Genomic DNA, 21,352 nt, shown 5'->3' with positions numbered 1-21,352 from the left:
GAATGAAAAGGAAACTTGCAGTGTGACAATAAACATTGAATTTAATTATAATTTAAAAACGCCTGTAAATTAGCGTCAAATAAAGAGAATACAGCGACCTATTGATTGTGTACAAAAGAATATTTGGCTTTCCATGACTGTCAGTATAATTACACCATAAAGTAAGAGCGTATTGAACTGTCAAACGTGTAAAGATCAAGTACCACTGGTGTGCCCCTGTCTCTGTTACTTACGTACCACACTTTCCATTCGGATTTTCAGGCGGACAGGAGGCCGGCTAGATATGGAGAGCAGGGTCGTTCATTTCACCAGCACCATTCTGATGAGGAAGAAGAAGATGAAGAAGGTTTTGCACGCGGCCGTCGGAGAGGACCCTCAGTGGATGAGTTCCTCAGAGGCTCTGAGCTTGGGAGGCCGGTAAGAACAGCGATGAATTTTTTCCCTTTTTTTGTCCCAATGTGTTTTTCAATGGACAACCTCTTATGTGTGGGTATGTTTGGATGTGTGTGTGTGTGTGTGTGCGTGTGCATGCATGTCTGGGTGGTTGCATGCATACACTCCTGTGCCCGTGTTCCTGTGTGTGTTCACATGCGTGTGTTTGCCCATCCATGTGTGTTTGGTGTGTGCATGTACGTATGAATGTATGTGGACTTAAACAATTGCGTCTGTGTGTTTGTTTGTGTGTGTGTGTGTGTGTGTGTGTGTGTGTGTGTGTGTGTGTGTGTGTGTGTGTGTGTGTGTGTGACTGCCAAAAGCCTCACTGTAGTCACAATGAAGATTATCACAGCGAAAGCAGCCGGGGCTCTGACCTGTCTGACATCATGGAAGAGGATGAGGAGGAGCTGTACTCTGAGATGCAGCTGGAAGAGGGACGTCGACGCAACTCGCACAACACACCCAAGGTGCAGTTCTTTGCACTTATTCTAAACCCAAAAGTCATAACCACCCAAATTTATTATTATTTAGTGAACTGCACGGGCACAGATACTTCAATTGAGACTGATGCCTTGACATGCATTTAATAGGTGTTGTTAGTGTGTGTGCTGAGTTTAGTTCAAATTTCTTAAAAACAGATAAAGAAACTGGGTTTCAGCACTATGGAGAGAAACAGACAGCGACCGACTGGGTTTTAATGCTTTCAGGCAGCATTTCCACTCACCAGTGAAGAAAAACAGTCCTGAAGCAACGTCTTTAGAGTTTGACTATAAAGTCTGGCCCAATGTTTGTGATATTTGTCAGCAAAATTGGCTATATCGCTCACATTTTCCTCTCATCTAAACTGTAATCCTCTCCCTTTCGCTATGAGATTGCACACGGTAGAAAAAAGCAGCCTGTGGTGTATAGAACTGGTTATTAGTCGGATCGGAGGTGACGTGGCGCTGCAGCGACTGCAGTCTGCTGCCACAAATTCCAAATACAGAACACTGACGCCGCGAGGCTGCAGTCTGAGAGCAACAGAGAGAAAGAAGCTGGGTTTGAATGTTTCAGCTTCATGGAGAGAAACTAAGATACACTGGGTGTGAATGTGTTCAGCACCTTGGAGAGAGACACAGGGAGAGGCTGGGTATGAACAGTTTAGCGTTGTATACAGTAATATACAAGCGCTTTCTGATATCTTTGACACAATTATTTTTCTTTATACATATTTTAAATCAGTAGTTGTGTTTTTTTATCGGTATTTGCATAATATCGGAATGTTGAAATTTCCCGTGGGCTTGTGTGCGTCTGAGTGCGTGTCTATGCGTCTGTGTTTCAGTGTGCCTGCCTGTGAGTGCTGCATGATTTTGTTTACATACAAATTGTACGAGTACGTCGACATGCGTTTTCTTTCACACACTGTTTGCGAGTCATGTGTCTGTGAGCAGCTCGTGAATGTTTAATGTTTGCGAATGTTTTCTGTGCTTTTCTTTGCGTTTCAGAACAACTCTCCTGCTGGAGGCCGTCATGACCGGGAGACAGGCAGAAGAAACCATCATGGCGGTCCCCAGCCTCAGAGAAGACCTCTAATGGTCCCCTCTATTGGTCAGTATGGTCAGGTGGACAGAGAGCAGAGGGGGTGTCGTTTATTTGATAATTTGTGTGTTTTTTGTGCGTTAGAACAGACATGTTTGTTGCTCTGTTAAAACCATCATGAGCTTCTCTGTGTCTCCAGATCACCTCTGTCTATGAACCATGCTCATGCCCTTCACTACCTGAACATCTTGCAGAGATTATTATTCCACAAACTGACACTTTTCTTAAATTGCCTTGCACCGTTTGCACTACACACTGATGTGCTAATCTACTCTGATAAACTCTGACAATTATGATAGTTTTGCCATAGTCATTTTCCTGTGTGTATTTGTTTTTACCATGTGTCTAAGCAATAAGACGCTTTAGGTGGCAACACAAATCTTCAATTAACCTTTTGGGAACGGAATGTTGAGCTTTGCATTGTAACCCCATCACCCTCTAATTGGTGTTTCCTGTAGAGGTAACCTTTGAGAATAGCAGTGAGGCAAACCCCATCACCGAGGATGTTTACTATGGCAGAGTAGCTCGGCACAGGACGTGGTCTTCCCGCAGGCACATGGGCGGCACCAGGTCACCCCATGGTATGTGCCTGTAGTCCTGTTTCTACCACCACAGCATGGCGACCAAAATGCCACCAGCAACTGGCAAACAGCAAGAAGTAGCTGTGGACACCTGCAAGTGCCTGCTTCTCCGTCTCAAATAATACTAGATATTATTATGCTTACAGTTGAACAGCATGACTGCACTGCACTGAAATGGTGGACCCACTGGCAAGCCATACCTGGGGTCCAGGATGAACCTTCCCACAGTTGCAGATGATCAATGATTGATTGACTGCTCAGAGAATGCCACACTCACTGCACTGAACTCCAGATGCCTGCTAAACCCCTTCCCCTTGTGGTACAACCACACCTACGACACTTTTAATGAGAGCATTCATGCATGACATGTAGAAGAAATATCAGTGGCAGACATTAAATGATGACGACACGTTCACTGATTTCTTGTTTTCTTTAGACGTTTGAGTTTCTTGAGTTTGAAATATCTGCGGTTGGAAATGCAGTTGTCTTTTGGTCGTTCCTCATAAACACAATTACCAAACCTTCTGTAGGTTGGGATATGCTCAGCCAGGAGCAGTGCATTTCACATCATGCTTATATTTCCAAGCACTAAAATAAAGCTTTGGCCTAACAGTATCACACGTTGCTAGCAAATTCAAATAAATGACTTCCACAACAACTCTGCCATCTTTGCTTTAGACCTCTTGCTGCTACAAGGGTTGGCAATGAGTAGGAAGTTTGGGATTTTGCTTTAGATCTTAAGATTTCACATAAAAAATAGACACATGGAGTTGTATCTTTGTCTTGTTTTATTTAGGCTTCTTGTAGCATGCATGTCAGTCTTGTGTGTTTCTGGTGTTGTCATGTCCATGAATCACGTTCTGTGTATTGCACCATGTTTTGTATTGCTCCTCGTCCGTCTCTCACTGCATATGTGTGTGTGTGTGTGTGTGCGTGTGCGCTTGTGCGTGTGCGCACGTGCTTTAGTAAATTATTTAAATAGTTGACTGACCACTGTTTTTTTTCCTGCATGCTGACAGGCACAATTATGGCTAGACAGGAAATTAAAATCTGTCACGCAATACAGCAAATCAATGAGATGTATTGAGACAAAAAAAAATCTTCTCATTGATTTCCTTTGAAACATGACTAAGACACATCAATATGTAAACATACTGTATGGACTCAGTCTAGAAGTGGTATTTACTGTATGAAACAGTAGGTCTCATACAGTAAATTACTTTAAAGTTTTCCTACTAAACCCTGAAATCTGTGACCAAACCTCACAAACACAGGCTCATATTTTACAGAAGACAAACATAAAAACTATGTTTGCAAATATTAAATATTTCCACAAAGAAACAACACCTCCTTCAAAGTTCCTGTTTTGTGTGTTGGACCACATTAATAGGTTGTTCTTTCTAGTGACGCAGGATGATGGAATTTGTTTGTCCTCAATGTGTTTAAGATGGCTACCGGGACCGGGACCGCCGCTCTCCCACGTACTACGATGAGTCCGAGCCTGAGGAGTCCTTCCGGATCTTTGTGGCCCTCTTTGACTACGATCCTCTGTCCATGTCCCCCAACCCAGATGCTGCTGATGAGGAGCTGCCCTTCAAGGAGGGGCAGATCATTAGGGTGGGAGTTTGTTTATTTATTTTTCATACGGTGCTAGTTGTTTGCTGTATTTTGGCCATGAAACCCACACACTATAATCCTTAAATATTGGGTGTCATAAATAGTTATTTCAGTGTGCAGTAGCTGCAGAAAATATGTTCAGTTAAAATATAGTTATCTCAGACGGACTTCATCATTCACTATTGTTTGTTTTTCCAATTTGAATGTGTACAGACTAGCTGTCAGTAAAATTACTCTGAAATTAAACCTGCTTGGGTCTTGAATCTTTGTTCGTCCTTCAAGCTCTTATTTTACATTAAAATAAACTCACATTTGTACATTTTATAGCAGCTGACACATTTTTCGGTCAGTGGTGCACCATAGTCATAACACAATTGTATAATTTATAATTTACAAATTCATAAAAAATGAAAGACCTTTTAAAATGAACCGTGAATTAACTATTTTCAATTGAAAATTAAATATCTTTATTTTTTATGTATAATCCTTCTACTTAAAGTCGAGCCTATCTGAACAAAACATGCCAATTACTGGCTTGACTGTGCCCCAATCACCATAACAGAAGTACTAAACAGACTTTAGGAGATCTAAACATCACTCGCTTACTCTCTTCTCTGACAGGTGTATGGTGATAAAGACACAGATGGGTTTTACAGAGGAGAAATGAGGGGCAGAAGGGGGCTCATCCCCTGTAACATGGTGTCAGAGATCAGAGCGGAGGACGAGGAGACCATGGACCAGCTCATCAAACAGGGCTTCCTGCCTCTCAGCACCCCTGTGGACAGATTAGGTACTACGAAGTACAGATAATCACTGTTACCCACTCTCAGTGGGGTTGCACAGTTTAAATGTGAATGAAAACACAAGTTGAAATACTTTCTGTTAAAATGAAATCCGTTATTGCTTCCAGAGCAGCACAGAAGAGGCCTGCGGCGAGATCAGGCCTCAAGGAGAATGGTGGCTCTGTACGACTACGACCCCCGAGAGAGCTCCCCTAATGTCGATGTTGAGGTATCAGTGCTAAGGACTCATTACTGAACACACATGTATCTACTGATCCAAGGACGTCGCAGACCATGACCCCGCATAAACAAATATAACAGATTAAGACATAGTCGACTTCAGCTTGATCGCATTCCTTGTACAGTATATCCCTTTCTGTATCTCTGTCTTCTGATAGGCTGAGATGACCTTCTGTGCTGGTGACATCATGGCTGTGTTTGGAGATATTGATGAAGACGGATTCTATTATGTGAGTGCCGCTTGGCTTTTGTTACACTTTAACACGTCAACACTTCAGTTTCTGTACAAAAGAAACTAACACAATATGAACTGTCTTGCTGGTATGCAAATTCAAAACAAAAATTGTTTAAAGGCAGAGCCAGGCTAGCTGTTTTCCCTTTTTCCAGTCTATATCCAATGCTAAGGTACCCAGCTGCTCTCCTGAAACTCTCATAAAGAAAGCAAAATGTGGAACTTTTAACATACAGGCCTTTCCTGAGTATTAACAGCATCGTGCTAACTGTAGAGTCCCGATTCGTGATTGATTACAGATAGGGGGTTTGGTGTCAAACTATCTTTAATTTAACAAATCAGAAGGTTGGGAGGTATAATGAATATGCAAATTAATAGTTTCTAAACATAAATTAAATGATACATAAGTCCATGGCATTGGCAGTGTAAATTAGGTTCACATGCTGATTTTGGTGTGGGGAAGAAATTATATAAAGTTTCCTGATACATCCCTATGTATCGGGACATCCTATACAGTAGTATATGACATATGGTGTTTCCAGTATTAAATGCATCACGTCCAGCCCCTCTGACAGACCTGTCTCATTACTGTCGACAGGGTGAGATCAACGGCCACCGCGGTCTGGTTCCCTCTAACTTCCTGGAAGAAGTGCCTGATGACGTGGAGGTGTATCTGACCGATACTCCGTCCCACTACCCCCAGGAAGAGCCTGCCAACCGGCCCCCTGCCAATTCTGCCTCCACTGTCTCAGAGGGCAAACGGGTACACCATCATCGCCGCTCTCAGCGCTAGGCCCTGTGTCCATCCATCCTCCGTCCTCTCTCTTGATTTCCGTGTCTCGCTTTCTCCACTTGCCGTCTGTGTGCTGTTCATTGTGTGTGTTTGTCCATGTGGTGACAGTGGTGACTCTATACAAACTAACAACCTCCCCCTCCCCCCGCCCTCCACCCTTTGGAAAAGGGGACAAAAATCCAGTGTTAACACCTTTCCGAGTCTCAGAGAAAGGAAGAAGCAAAGCCTGACATGGACAGAGAGAGGATAGACTGTGGGAGCTCTGCGGGTGATTTATGCATGTAGCACTGGTTAAGGAGGACTTGAAAAAGGCTCAACTCATTCCTTACACAACATAATTTGGTACCTCTTTGCACTGAAACACAAAATCAAAATGTGGTTATTGTGTATAATAATAAGTGCTTTATTAACACATAACAACGGCTACCCAAGGACACTGAAATCAATTATTTGGGCAAAAACTTTTAAGATGAAAAAGAGAGAGAAGCATGCCTTTTTCATACTTGATACATTTTATAATACCTTTCTTGATTCGACTGCTGTATTTCCTTAAAGAGGCTTTGTTTCTTTATGTATATTGCACACACATCAAATCTATTTTTCAGCCCTGTTGACAGTGGATATGCCATGTTTGCTCTGCGCTCGAGAGACAAAACTAATCGCAGCACTGATACATCCATACTGTATTGTTACAATGGAACAATAAAAGAAAAAAATTGGATATTAAAAACATTCTTTTTTTGCGCTCTGTGTTCGGTGTATTGGTGTTGTTGTTGACGGTGTTGTTGTTGTTTTCAGTTTTCATAGTGGTGTGGGTTTTTTAAGCGACGGTGACTTTGCTGCCACATCTGATTTCTTTTTTGTTTTTCCTCACCCGCTTGGCAAAACAAAACAAACAAACAGAAGAAGATTGTTCATTTCACACCATAAATGGCTCTGTCTGCCTTGTACAGTAAGTCGGCAACTTGAGATACCAAACTCGCGGCTCTAATGCACACAGCTTGTGGTCACAGCAGAGGGCTCTTTTGTTTCTCACAGTGATGTATCAGTTTTTCCTGGTTTGAGTGTTACCGAAATGTTTTGGTACAATTTCAAATATATACATGTTCATTTCGAAATGTTAAAATGTTCATAATATTGGCCTCACAATACTGAATATCATCATTTTTGTCACCCAAAAGCCATATATCATGATACATCACCGACAATTTGGACCAGAGTCTGAGAAATGTAGACTCTTTAAAATTGAAAGTCCATGATCTCAAAATACAGACTGTCCTCTATCTTAATAATGATGCTTACAAATGCATCACTGCATATCCAGCTGCTGCATTAGTTGAGAAGCCTGGTATCTACAGTTGTGTCCCTAAGTGTTGTTATGTACTATATGTTCCCTACTGATGGCCAACTGATGCTGGACTCCTGCAGCTCTGTGTTGTGCTGATGTCGTGCTCAACATTTGATGGCTTCCTCCTCAGTGTTTCTTCTACGTGTGTGTGTGCGTGTGTGAGATGTGAATTAATTTATGATTGATAGATAGATGGATGGATAACTTTATTAATCCCAAGAAATTGCACTAGTGAGAGAGCAGCCACATAAGAACAAACACCATAAAGGTAGATGTTGCATAACATAAACATAAATAACAAAAATATATGAGCTAAAAGAATAAGATTAATAAATAAAATTGTATATGTTTATAATGATAATATTCTGTACATGGATAGTAAAGTTACAATATGCAGATTGTAATATACTCTTCTATTTTCTTCCAACTCTGTAGTAGAAAAGGTCTTTCACATTTGCATCAAAATGGACAGACATGGGATACATGTTCCATTTGACAACGTTAAGAGAGAAGGAAATAAGTTATTTTTGTGACACATGACTTAACCTTCCATCAAATGAAATTTAAAAGAAAGACATTTTGAGATGTTCTGCTAAAGGCCAAAGATGTAACCTTGATGGAGGTGAATGCAAAAAAAAAAATCCCCAACAAAAGTGCCACCAGGCAACAAACAAGCAAGTATGCCATTGAGACAATGAGTCAGTGGGTAATTTGATAAGTATGTGCAGGTTTTAGATACACAGGGAACTCAGAGAGCTTAATGTACAAAACAAACAATGCCGTTTGAAAAGCTTCTGCATTAAGAGAACAGTTTGATGACAACCTCACAGATTCCGGCAGTGTATGAGTGTTGCTTCTTTTGTAATACGCTGCCCCATGCCTCCACTCCTCCCCATCGCTTCTCTCCTCAGGTGACCACAGAAACCACCGACACGGTCGACAACAACGCCGCACCTGTCCGAGCACCATCCCCGATTGTTCGGCCCCTCCTCCCAGGCACCATGAGGCCCCTCAGCCCGATGAGGGGCCCCCACATCCCGTTGGAGCCCCGAGACCCCCGGGACCAAGATCTGGCAAACAAGAAGAAGAAAGGACTACTTTCCAAGGGGAAGAAGCTCCTGAAGAGACTCTCCCCTGTGAAATAATTGAAAAAACAGCATACATGTACAATACGTGCACAGGCTCTGTATATTGCATCCACACAATCAACTCTGATCCAACAACACATGACAGAGAGGATGTGAGCTTCGACTCTCGGACTGTGTGAGCCTATTTTAATATAACCAGTGATAGTTATTCATGTACGGTGACGGATACAAATTAACTAAATTATGTATAGTGCAGTGCCAAAATCAAGAGAGAGGTCACCTGCGGACACAAAATCATATTACTGTGATGTATTTTAAATCAACTGATAATTTAAGAAAAAGAAGAAGAAAAAACTAGGATTTTCATGACATGTACTTTTCTCTTTTCTTTATCATTAGTCAAAGAAACGATACAGTTGTTTCAAGCAGGGTAGCTGTGAAAACAAAGCATCTGGGTACATCTATGTTTCTAACAGGCTTTTTTTCTCAGCAAAAAGAAAACACATCAGCTTTGCGGAGTATTGATGTCACAGCGAGGAAACAGAGACCACAGTCCTCTAAGAACATCTCAAATAGACTACACTGTTATCAAGGCATTCTGTGAAGTAATGCTGGCTGCTAACTCAAAGCCTTTTTTCAGTGCAATATCTTGGAGAGGCGGTAGCATATGTGGGAAGAAAAGGAACATTTCCACTTGTACCTGTGATTTCATCAGAGTGGAGTTCTTCTGTGATGAAAGGAATACAATATAAAATAAGAATAGCAGATTAGCAACAGGGCATTAACTTCAGAGGCGAGCTTAGCTGTCTCAGTGGCCTTTATGAGAACAATATGAGCCTGACATTCCTCAGTTGATTTACAGCAGGCTTTTTGTTTCATGACGGGTCGCTTGTGCTTTGTCATTTTCGAAAATTAAATAGGAGCAGAAATGTTTGTTGTCCTTGCTGTCAAACTGTCATGAAACGCCTAGTTCAAGACTACATTTTGTGTCTGTCTTTCTATTGCACAAAGGTGGGTGTTTTGATTGATAAAAGACATGTTTTGTGTGCTTGTGTGTGTGTGTGCGTGTGAGGCAGTATGTGATGCGTTCATGTTTTGCACCTCTCATGTTCGTCCTTCACTTATATGTTTTTGTTTTCTTAAGGAGAGGCCATGTAGCTCTTGGTCCTGTGATTAAGTGATGTGCTGCTACCTCCATGGCCTGTGCACCGCTCAATTTTGTTGTCTCACGTTGATCTAGAGGGCCACGGTAAATCCTCGGAGAAATCCCAAATCAAAATGTCAAGGTGTGCATTGTTCTGTGGAGAAAAATCACTAACGTGTTTAATATGTCCTTTTATGCTCTACATGACTTGTACTTACAGTACATAAGGACTATACCATAACAAGTTAACATGTTCCACCGCTTATATATACATATATATATATATATATATATATATATATATATATATATATATATATATATATATATATATATATATTTAAAAGGGAACTTGGTACAGAACTGACCTTTACTTTATTCCTATGATCTTGGATAATTTCACAATTTATGAACTCATGAGCACATGTACTCAGACTGGCGACACTAATCAGTAATGTCGATAATACGTTGTTGCTCCATTTGGTCTGTTGACTCAATGACTGTTTCATGTATTGCAATCAAGTCAATCAAACACACCTATTTGCATAATGCCACTCAAAGATTTGCAACAGAAAATGTATTCATTTTCTCATTCATTGTCAATGTAGAAATCTCCAAACTGTGTCTTTATTGCAACATAGATGGTGTTGCATTGAGTGAGAAAATACTGAGTTATGTGTTTTATGTGATCATTGATTTTTGAATGACAATATTTCACTTTGTACTTGTTTTAAAGCCATTTAATTCCATTTTGGAAATGTTTTTTTTGCCATTTTCTTATATAGGTAGAATTGGAAAACCTGTAGTTTGGAGAGCAAGTCGAATTCTAAAATGCAACCAAAGTTAAAAGAAAAAGTGGATGAGTGAAAAGTCCAATTGCCATGCTAAACTTACATCTCACTGATCCCATGAAGACACAACAAATAATAGAAATGTATTTATCCGGTGGCTCGAACACAACTCAACCTCACTGTCCTACCTCAGCTTTTGACTCTCGAGGAGACAGTCATCATGTGTGTTAATTATATGAGATTATAGAAATAATAACTTGGAATAGTAAAAGGAATACTGTACCAACATTGTGTGTGCTGTGAAGGTGACTAATAGTGCTCAAGAACTCAATTACTAACTGGGGGGATAGTACGTCTCATAGCTTTAATAATTAAAACACTTGCTTTGTTTAGTTCTAAACATCCATCCTGTCCTGTTTATCGCTGGCTGTTCCTTGTTTCAACTTGCACTGAAGGATTCTCTCTCCTCATTATTTGTTAATATTATTGATTAAATGCAATGACAAGAGAGTGTTTGCCAAAATGGAATGTAAGAAAAGTTTGGCTGGTAATAGGTTTACATGATTTTGGTTCCAAAGCTATGTATGTTTAGTTTCTCATTCACAAAGTCACAACGTTGAATACCTGTACCATGGTGTCCCAGTACCAAATCATTCACCGGTGAATGGGTGTAGTTCTTTTGTACTTTGATCCATTTGTTGATCATTTCTAAATGTTTTTACTTGTTTTTACGACAGCTTTTTTGTTCGTGCTCTGAGATTCCTTCCACCTGTAACCGACTGCGAGCATTCTCCATAGTGTCCTTTGAAATCAGATGTATCAGTCCACCGTATGTGCTTGCTTTGTGAATCAAGGTTTTAAAAAAGAAAACAAGAAAAAGAGAAATCATTGGACAGTATTTATGGTGATCATTATGTATGGGTGTGCATGTGAAAAAATACAACTTTTATAACCAAATTAAATTTGATATTTTTTAGGAAATTATTGTTTGCATTAATTTGTGTAAATGGGTTCTCACTGGGGGGGGGCAGGTCAGATGTTGCATTTAATACAGCATATGATTAATATTCTGGTAGCCACTGTTGTCAAATTACTTTAGCTGTAATAAGTCAGTGTTCTTGGTGGCTGCATTCACACCAGAAGAGACATTTTTTTTTATGACTTCACAAATTTTGACATTATCATGATACTGTTTACAGCTATATAATACATTCATAAAGACAATTATTTAACGTGAGCTTCATTTACAAAGATGTCCAATCATATTTTCATATCCTGGACTGATGGACCTGACTGATGGCTTGTTTGGATTTGGGCTATCTTTAATCATCGCAGTGTCACACACATTAATGAGACGTGACATTTAAAAAAAAATATAACCCTTAAATGTATGGAGGCAAGACATGTAGCAGCTGACATTAGCACCAAGAATAACCTGGGTTTATAAGTGTCATGGCTTATTTTTATGGCTGCAACCAACAAAGCTTCTCACAGTCGTCCTCTCCGTGGAGGCAAAGTGCTTGTCAATAGAAGCTGTGTTCTAATTAGTGCAGTCAAATGTATTTCAGGGGATTCTCTGGAAAGAATATTGTTTGTTATGTCACCGGTCGCTTTATGGCACATCCACCGTGGGTCTGATTGAATCTTTATCCCCAGGTTGTAATCGGCTGCAACAAGTGGTTGCTTGGAGAGAAAATCCCCAATTCAGCCTCACTCTCATTAATGAATGACAATAACAGGATGACAGCGATCTTTTGTTCAGCTATCAGTTTGATCAAGACATGACAAATTATAATGATTTGAGGAATTGATTTATGCAACATTTATTCTTGAATTACATTTTTGATCTAAATTCAATATTCTCTCTGCTATCAGTGTGGAGGTAGACTGTCACTCAGCCCAGAACATCACAACAAATCACATCCTGCCCGTCATCACATCAGGGACAAAAAAAGCTGAAGGGATGGTGACAATGCCGGGTTCACACAAGCCTGCTTGGCAGTTCATAAACAACAAGACTGACTGTCAGTTAAAGTTAGATTCATAATTAACGAGACGTTGAAGCGACTTGGCTTCGATGCAGCAACAACAAGTAATATGTGAAGTGCTGTTAAATGAGATCTGAAGCATAACAGATGTTGACTGTCATCCATGACTTCAAACTCTGAGTGGAAGGAGCCTGTGATGAGTCCTGAATGTTATTTTAACAATTAGTCTCAAAGCTCTCAAAGAGTGCGATCCAACAAAGATTGATACAGTATGTGTCATTTCAAGAGTCTGACATGAGAAGTAACACATCCGTCAAATTCATGACTTATCCATAAACAATTTTATTTTGTAACCACGCTTCTCCTTTCCCCGTTTCTCCTGTTTTATAACTCAGTTTTACAAGCACACCTCACTGTGTCCACCACATGTACTTGAAGGCAGAGAATAAATCCAATCAGAGGCGAGCAGATTTGAAATCAGCATTGTGGGTCTTTCAAATAAAAAGTGCATAAAACATTATTTTTTTTACTTCAATCTATTCAGTCACATACTGTCTGTGTGTGTGTGTGTGTGTCTACTACCGAACCGGCCCGCTTGTTCATGCTGTGACATCACAGTCCTCTGGAGGGCAGCAGTGCTTTTCAGTTTGGCGAGGATGGCGCCTGACTGAAGACTGCAGTTTCACGATGAGGCATGCGATACAGAATGTGACAAACATAGGTCTCAGTCTCATCAATGCATTTTGATTTTCTTTACCACAAGACACACATTTCACATCATGAAAAGTGTGCAAAGCTGAACTTGAGAAATAGTCCTTCATCCTCCTTTTGTATACCCTTTACATGCATATTTGTTTTTACCATTGGCTTAAGTTCAGTGTTGATTAAAACCAGAGAGAACCTGAAAGACTGAGTGAATACTGCAGCGTTTCAGTACTGAAACACCCATTGTGTAAATCAATGAATATTTGTTTTGTTGCATCTTATATATTTGCCCTGTACTCTAATCTCTCCCTCTCCTCTCACTCTCCTCCCTTCCTTTTCTTCCTCCCCGTCCCTCCCCTCCTCTCCTCTCCTCTCCTCTCCTCTCCTCTCCTCTCCCTCCCTTCCGCTCGCTCTTGCCCTTATTTTCCCTCGCTATCCAACAGATCTTTATTGAGCAGTAAGTCTGTGGAGTTCCCGAGGGCCAATGGATGTTTAAAATTCTTGCCAGTTGTAACCTCTCTATCACTCGCTTTCGTCCTGCATGCCACGCCACCAGAGGGGGGCATGAGGAGACATCCATCTTCTGCTGGCCTCTCTGAATATTTCAGAAAACCTCAGTGTGCCAGTTAAGCACTCCACGTCCATTTGACCCTTCTGCCCAAAAATCACAGCAGGGATCTCCCAGGTAAAATATTTTAATTTGACTTTGATATACCGAGACGCGAGTTGGAGACTTCTTTTGAAGTCTCTGGGAACAGTTTTGAAAACTTCCTGAAGCTCATGCAGTAAATGTGTGGTACAGAGGTTTAGAGGGGCTGTGAATGGTACTACAAGTTGCTTTGCATTTAAAGTAACTGTAGGATTTTATTATAGGCTCTTTTGTTACATATCCTCCGATGGATGCATACAGGGTCGAATCATCCAACTCGAGGGCCCTGAGGCAAGTTTGTATCCTCTAACCTAGTGGTTCTCAAATGGGTGTACTTGAAGGCACCCCAGGGCGTACTTGAGATATCAAAATATATATTTAAAATTAGCACCAATTCAAAAATCCTTTCAAAAATAGTTGTTTAATAAATATTCAATAATATAAGTGTTATTGTGTGAATTGTATATATTCCATATTAAATCAGACACTGATGTCACAGCGCTGTGCACTACATTGTTTTTTTCAACCCAAAATGCTTTGCGCTGGTTAAGGAATACTTGGCTGAAAAAATATTTATTCCACAGGGAGTACATCACTGAAAAAAGGTTGAGAACCACTAACCTTTAACCACAATGTTCACAGCAAGGCAGCGAGCTTCATTTTGCCACACAGCAACCAGTGCTCCCATCCTGGATTACCAATCAGTTCCCAGATTAAATTTGTGCCAGCTGGTGTGTGACAATATGATTTAACACAGGTTAATTTAGTTGCCAAAACAACTTCAAATAGCATTTCATTTGGTTAAATTTTTACATCTCGGTACGAGTAGTTTACAGAGATTTCACAGATAATAGATTAAAATAAAGTTGGCACCTGCAGACTTTCCCCTGAGGGTCTGGGGTCCTTGGGGAAGCTGCCTGATTTAATAAATAAAAGAGAGATCATTTCTTTGCATGCTGTTATGAGGCACACTTATAAGTCAAACAGAAACCCATGATCTGATGCTGTGATATGACATGGAGTTGTGTACAGTCAATTTTTACAGAACACAAAAACGCTGGATCACACGGAATAGTTCAGCCGTGTGTCCATCCAGTCCAACATTAATGCGTTTCCCAGCAGGTGGTTTGAGGCAATCGTCTTTCCTGTCCATCACGGCGCTCTGAGGGCAGGTTGTTGATGGAAGGATATACCACCTGGCCTGTTACTCATCCAAGGCATCCTGCCGGGGTGGAAAACTGATGTTTATGCTGCCTGTGTTCAGAGAGGAGCATTCCTTCGTCATCAAGGGACGAATGTCAGCTGACGTCAGCAAAGGGAGGAAGCCGGGGCAGGAGCCTCGTCTTGGTGATTCATCTTCGGCTGAGACGGCTCGAAGCGGGAGACGCTCACTGGGCACATCTTGGCTGGAGAACCGTGAGTGTTGAAAAGACTGGCCGCCTCCCCTGGCAGACTTTGGTGGTAAGTGTTATTACACAGGTGCACCGGATGCTTTATGTTCAGAAAATGGACTCCAGCACTCCCCAGAGATCAGAGTACAGAATACAGAAGCAGTTTGCAATGATTTACACTCAAGATGGCTTCATAAATGCTCATGGCTCCAATTGTCTTAGGTATTCTTGAATCACCTTTTCTGTTAATATTCTATTCATGTGCTCCCCTGGCAAATAGATAGACGAGTTGATCTAATCTTTGTTTGATGGATGGAAGTTAAGACAATAGGATTATTAAGATGGAACATTGCTGTAGTTTAATATCCATCAGTGAGCTAGATTAGTGTCAGTAAAGGTTAATAGATCTAGTAATCATATGATGACCCCAGTGTGCACCGAGGAGTTGAGTGATAGATCACCTGGATGTCAACTGACAGATTAACGTTTTGATATGACATGTTCTGGTCTGTTCATACACAGCTCGATGCATGCGGTGCCTCTTGTGTCAGGTAATATTATCGTACAATTTTTTTTAGAAGTCATATTCCTCTGAACCGCAAGATATATTTGGAACATTTTTTCTTTCTTTGCTATTCATTTGATGCAAAATGTTTTTTATAAATTCAAGCTCCCAAATTGAATCCTCTGTGATACCATGTTTTGATGTTTTTAATGGGGAGAGCTCCAAAGCACTCTTCAACAGACGGGGAGCAAGAAAACAGTGCAGATTCTGTTTGCAATCATGTTTTGATATAAAAACAGGACATATTATGAAAATGCAGGTTCCAGTGATATACATTATTTCAAGTTTGAACACAACTCAAAAAGAGGTATCACAGATATGAATGCCACACTGAGGCTTATGAATTATTTTGGGGGTCGAAGAGATAGTGGGCAGACATGGTACTTCAAAACATATAATTAATTGTATGCAGCCTTGGGATACATCAGCCAAAATCTGAATACATATTTAAAACCAACCAGCAGATCAAAGACTGGGAGTCTACAGCAATGCTAGCAGCTCTGTTTAGCGTATTAGCGTTCTAAAATCTGCTAATTAGAGCTAAGTACAAGTACAGCTGTGGATGATGGGAATGTAATTAGCTTTGCAGGTGTTTGGTCATATACCAAAGTATTAGACAAATTGAAATTTTGACCTGATAATGGCGCTGGAGGAAAAGTAGAGTAATCACTAAAGTGATTACAATTCACCCTGAGGGCGGCATGAACATCTGCACCAAATTCCATGGCAATCCATCCAATAGCTGTTGAGATATTTCAGCCCGGAAACAAAGTGGAGGATCAACCAACCGTCTGGCCGACATCGCCATCCCTAGAGTCATACACAGTGCTCGTGGCTAAAAAAGAGGCAATGGTCTATTTCCTGAATTCCTGACTAAGCTTTTGCTCTGACCAGTTGTCACTGAGGTAATTTCTCCTGCTGTCTTTCTGTTTCAACAGCTAAATGAAGCACCACTGCATGTTATAGAAGAAACAAGTAGACAGGGATTTAGGTCTTTACCCATGTTGCTCCACATCAAATGACCTCTAGAAATGGTTGAGCCGCCTGGCAGCTGCTTTATATTGCGTATTGGAGTCACACGCGGTGCATCGGACCAACCTCTCCGTCATCTCTAATAGCACAAGCAGCAGGTTGCATGTCTGGAAAAACAACTGAGATCTGGAGACGTTCCCAGACTCAATAGTCAGTGCCCTCTGCCACTGTCAGCTTTAATAATCTCATCCAGTAAAACCACAGACAACCTGCTCAAATTAAAATTCAGTGGCTTCCAAATGCAATGCATGTGCAAACCCTGCACTGTAAACAGTAGCGCAATGTGTACAGAAAAATCAAGTTCCTCCTCTGAGATAATACAGACTCCAGTAGTTCTTCAAAGTTTTATTGGCATTTAGAGATTCCTAAATGTCTCTCTAAGGCACATATTTATTCTAATCAGCCTCTACTGGCAGCGGAGAAAATGTTTATTTGCCAATGATGCCTGCATGCATATTGCTGTCACCTTGGCACTGGTGCCACCTTGCAATAAAACCGGCATCGAGGCAGTGGGCACAGTGGGTATTGCTGGCAGGCGTATTCTGCCGGTAAAGCACATTTGTTTCAGTCAACAGGTATTCAGTGAGATGTTAGTGAGTGGGGAATTGAATGCTAGTCTGACCAAGCTCATTTAACACCGGGTGTGCTTTACCGGGAATCTGATGTCAGCACTTAGTGGATGTGGATGGATGCCATGGTGCTTAAACTGCATAACCCCATATTATGGTTTCCCTGGTTGTAGGGCACATCTAACCAGACACCATGCTGTTTAAGTTCAGGCTTTGAACTCACACTGATGCACCTCGTTATAATGAGTGTAAGAGATTTTAGGTCAAGCCAGATGAAGTGAAAAAAACGTAATTAATCAAAGTGTTAAAATGTTAAATGTGGCCTGGAGGCTTGATGTAGCACAGAAAAAGAAACAAAATCCAACTTTTCTTTATTTGAATTGTGAACTGGACACATATGTGAGGTTATCAACTTTATGTTGTTCAGGGCGTATGAGACTTATGAGTGTTTGCTGATCCTTTGTACCATGTTGCCAAATGCATAATGTGCTGTGACACCACAAGGTTTTAGCTATAGTGCCTGCATCCATCTGCTCCATCCTATGCAGTATGATCCCATCTGATGCTGTGGACTGGGAATATGCAGCTGGCAGCTGGCAAAACCTACACTTAACTTTTTGTTTTCCCCTTCAATAACTAGCACAGAGTCTCCAATCAATACAAATGCCTACTTAGTGTAATATTAGCATCTGTGAATTTAAAAAAATAACTTTAAATACAGTTAAAACAAAAACAAAAACAGGATTTAATGTGTTCTCGCCCTTCATTAAAATGAGTCGCAGAGAAACCACTGATCCCCTTGACCTCATGTGCATTTAATTTGCTCGCAGCTCTTCCCCTACCGGCGATTACCCACGTGGTTTCGTTAATCTGAACCAGGGCACATGTTTACTCATTTCTATCATGGGAATAGCCGTGCCTGTTGCTGTCCTGCCGTGCCAGCTCGAGCCGTGCGCTCCCGGAGGAAATCATCCCTCTCGTCACTCAGAGGAACCAAAAGAAGATACGAAACACATCCCAAAACTATTCCAGCTGCAACAAGACAAAGCTCTGCGTGGATAAGGACGTAAACCAGCATTTTGTTTTCACTTGATCGTCTATAGTCAGAAGAAGTAGAGCTCTTCCGGGCAATCTAGTGGTTTGCTTCCAGTCGCCAAAGCGCAACTCTTGCGCTGCGGAGGGCGCAGCAGAACCCGCAACTTTGCTGAGATGATGCTCAACTTTCCCTTCCGCTCATTGTTCCCAATCGTCGCAGTGGCTGTTCTTACTTCTGCTAAAGGTGAGAAATATGATGGCTGTTGATTTCCTTCATCTGTTGGGTCATGTGTGTTGGAGCAGACCGTCTTCACATGTAGAAATAACTGGGCTGGAAGAAGCCTAAGGCTCCAGCTGTGTTGACTGTGGGAACATTAATGGAGAATAAATAAGCAAGCATGCTCTTGTGCTTGTTTTACAAGATTTTCTTCATTGTCCCCTTTATTACAGTTCTGGTATAATCTCACATATGCACAAACTAGGACAGTGAGCTGCCGTTTCTTTTAGCCTATTGTTAGCACACACTAAAGTAGGCCCACCAAACGGCACTGAGTTATTGTTTGCATTAGGAGGAGGAGGGCCTTTAAAAATATAGAACCAGTTTAGAAAATGTCCACGTTGGGATTTTAAAACTATTCAGAAGCAACGTGTTTTGTGGTGACTACCTCTGTCCATTTCATTGTCCCGCTGTCTAAATGAAAGTGACAGCATGCTCTCCAGTGTGCATCAGGGAGCCTCATCTGTGGGATTAAAGAGGCCTGAAGCTGCGGCTGCACAGCTGTTTCTCTGGTTGTTTAAAGATAACCTGCATTGGGAGCTATGAAGTCACAGTAAGCTGTCTGTCTTTCCGTGATACCGATATTATGCGAACGACTACTTTCTGAGATTGCCTGCATTTATATCTGCACATGATATCTCAGTGTGTCGGTGTCATCATCCACACATTATGCCTGGGACTGCTGCATTCCTGCTAGTGCAGGACTCAGCAGTGCAGCTGTGCTCTTAATTCGTGTCTAAGTGATAGAGTTCAGCCTTTGATACCTTCTCTGCATGGGACCCATGAATATTAATGGCAGCCTCATCTCTCAGTCCAGTCACAGATGCGCCGCCTGTTGTGTCAACGAGTCCGTCTGAGGTTGAACTCACATTTACAAAAGTGGTTTATATTATTTAAACTAGTTCTACTAATGTCACAAGATACTTCAGGGGATCCAGTCAGGATTCAAACAAATTGACATCTGATCAATACATAGTATGTTCACTGATCAGCAATGGACTAATTATGGATCTCAGAGGCTGCCACTATACTGTGATCTTACTCTTTACTGGCAATGTGAGTGTTTGAGGATTGCTTTTATTGTGAGTATGTAATTATGAACCATGTCCTTTCCTGGTTACGTTATAGTCAGACATGTTGCAGATTGGTTTTGAACCAGTCTGAGGATTATTTCCCTCTATTTTTTTTCTTCATTCCACGAACTGCTCTGACCAGAAGTATCCGCTTAAGACGTTATCGGGCCCACTTCATGAGGTTACATCTTAACAAGATGGATTTACAACCTTGAGACAGTATCGGCCAATCTATAACTGCATAATGTCGAATTTTTACAAGTGAACTGAAAGTATACAGACATCCATCTCCTGCTTGTTAGAGTAGAACACCGACAATAAAGTAAAGAAAGAAGCACAAACCTCTTCCAAATATTAATTCTCCAATTTAAATCCAAAGTCAGCATTTAAAAAAAAAAAAATTTAAATGGATTTTTTTCTTCCCTACTGTATACAACTGTGTAGGATTGTGAATTAAGTCCTTTGTTTATATATGTATATATATATATATATATATATATATATATATATATATATATATATATATATATATATATTTTTTTTTTTTTTTACTTTTATATCCTGTTTATGGTTATAAGCCAGTAATTGTCTAAAAGCGGAAATATCAGATCTGGATCATCACACAAATCTAATTAGTGGAACATTGGCCTGGGGCCTATTTCAAATGGCCTGAAAAACGTCATCTCCTTAGTAATTTCTCGTAAAATGGCAGTTTACAAATTAGACGATTCAATTTATTTTTCTCATAGCCCCAGATATACAGATTTATAGCAGCAGATAGCACATAAACCATAGATGTATAATTGGATCACCCTTGTATCACATTTAATTTTACTTTTGATTTCCCTTTGTTCCGCAGCTATCATCGGAATGGGATGTGTACCCACCAATATCTTCTTTGGCTTTTTAATGTGAATCCAAAGAACAGTTACCTGTGTGTGTGTTTATGAATACTTTTTATATAATCTCTGACCTGTGTATACATTTTCCTTTACCTTCAGAGAGAAAATTGATTTACGTACAGATGTATTCATGAAATATGGTTAAAAGAAAATCTGAAAATAATGATGCATCACTTGTAAGACATTTTGTGGGTGGAGGGGAGGTTATATTTTGCCTTACATTTGCTTTCAGATAGATAATTTTTGTGAGGGGGAGAAAATATAATTTGCACATTAATTCTGAAGCACTTGAACACGGAGGATGGCAAATTACCACGGGTCTTTGACAGGAGGAGGTGGAAGCTGTCACACGCGGCATCCTGTTGTCATCTTATGGAAGTTACAAGCGAGGATTTTTACCACTCATGCACTGCCTTTGACATTCCCTTTATTCCATCGAGTAGAAGTAGTTTGTTGAGAGTGGGGAAAAATTTAATTTCTATTGAAGCACGGATATAACTTTGTTACACATACTACCACATACGAGTTAAACACATA

General features: G+C 40.7%; 2 protein-coding genes across 2 annotated transcripts in view; both read left to right on the top strand.

Annotated features, from left to right (window-relative positions):
- The window catches only part of LOC306751676 (RIMS-binding protein 2-like), a gene marked incomplete at both ends in the record, with an annotated part of 52,472 nt that extends 43,721 nt beyond the window's left edge, over nt 1–8,751 (top strand). Inside the window, 10 exon segments of the mRNA XM_079235290.1 lie at nt 262–417; nt 756–902; nt 1,920–2,022; nt 2,472–2,594; nt 4,042–4,211; nt 4,833–5,001; nt 5,122–5,222; nt 5,392–5,463; nt 6,064–6,228; nt 8,518–8,751. Coding sequence (XP_079091416.1) covers nt 262–417; nt 756–902; nt 1,920–2,022; nt 2,472–2,594; nt 4,042–4,211; nt 4,833–5,001; nt 5,122–5,222; nt 5,392–5,463; nt 6,064–6,228; nt 8,518–8,751 — 1,440 coding nt within the window.
- A 6,461-nt stretch (nt 8,752–15,212) lies between these two features.
- The window catches only part of LOC306751366 (transmembrane protein 132D), a gene marked incomplete at both ends in the record, with an annotated part of 28,895 nt that continues 22,755 nt past the window's right edge, over nt 15,213–21,352 (top strand). Inside the window, one exon of the mRNA XM_079234932.1 lies at nt 15,213–15,387. Within this exon, the coding sequence (XP_079091058.1) occupies nt 15,213–15,387 (175 nt within the window). The remainder of the gene's footprint in view (nt 15,388–21,352) is intronic.

The sequence above is a fragment of the Taurulus bubalis genome (genome assembly GCF_910589615.1).
Source record: "Taurulus bubalis genome assembly, chromosome: 19".
NCBI lineage: Eukaryota > Metazoa > Chordata > Actinopteri > Perciformes > Cottidae > Taurulus > Taurulus bubalis.
This window is presented reverse-complemented; position numbering and strand designations above follow the sequence as displayed.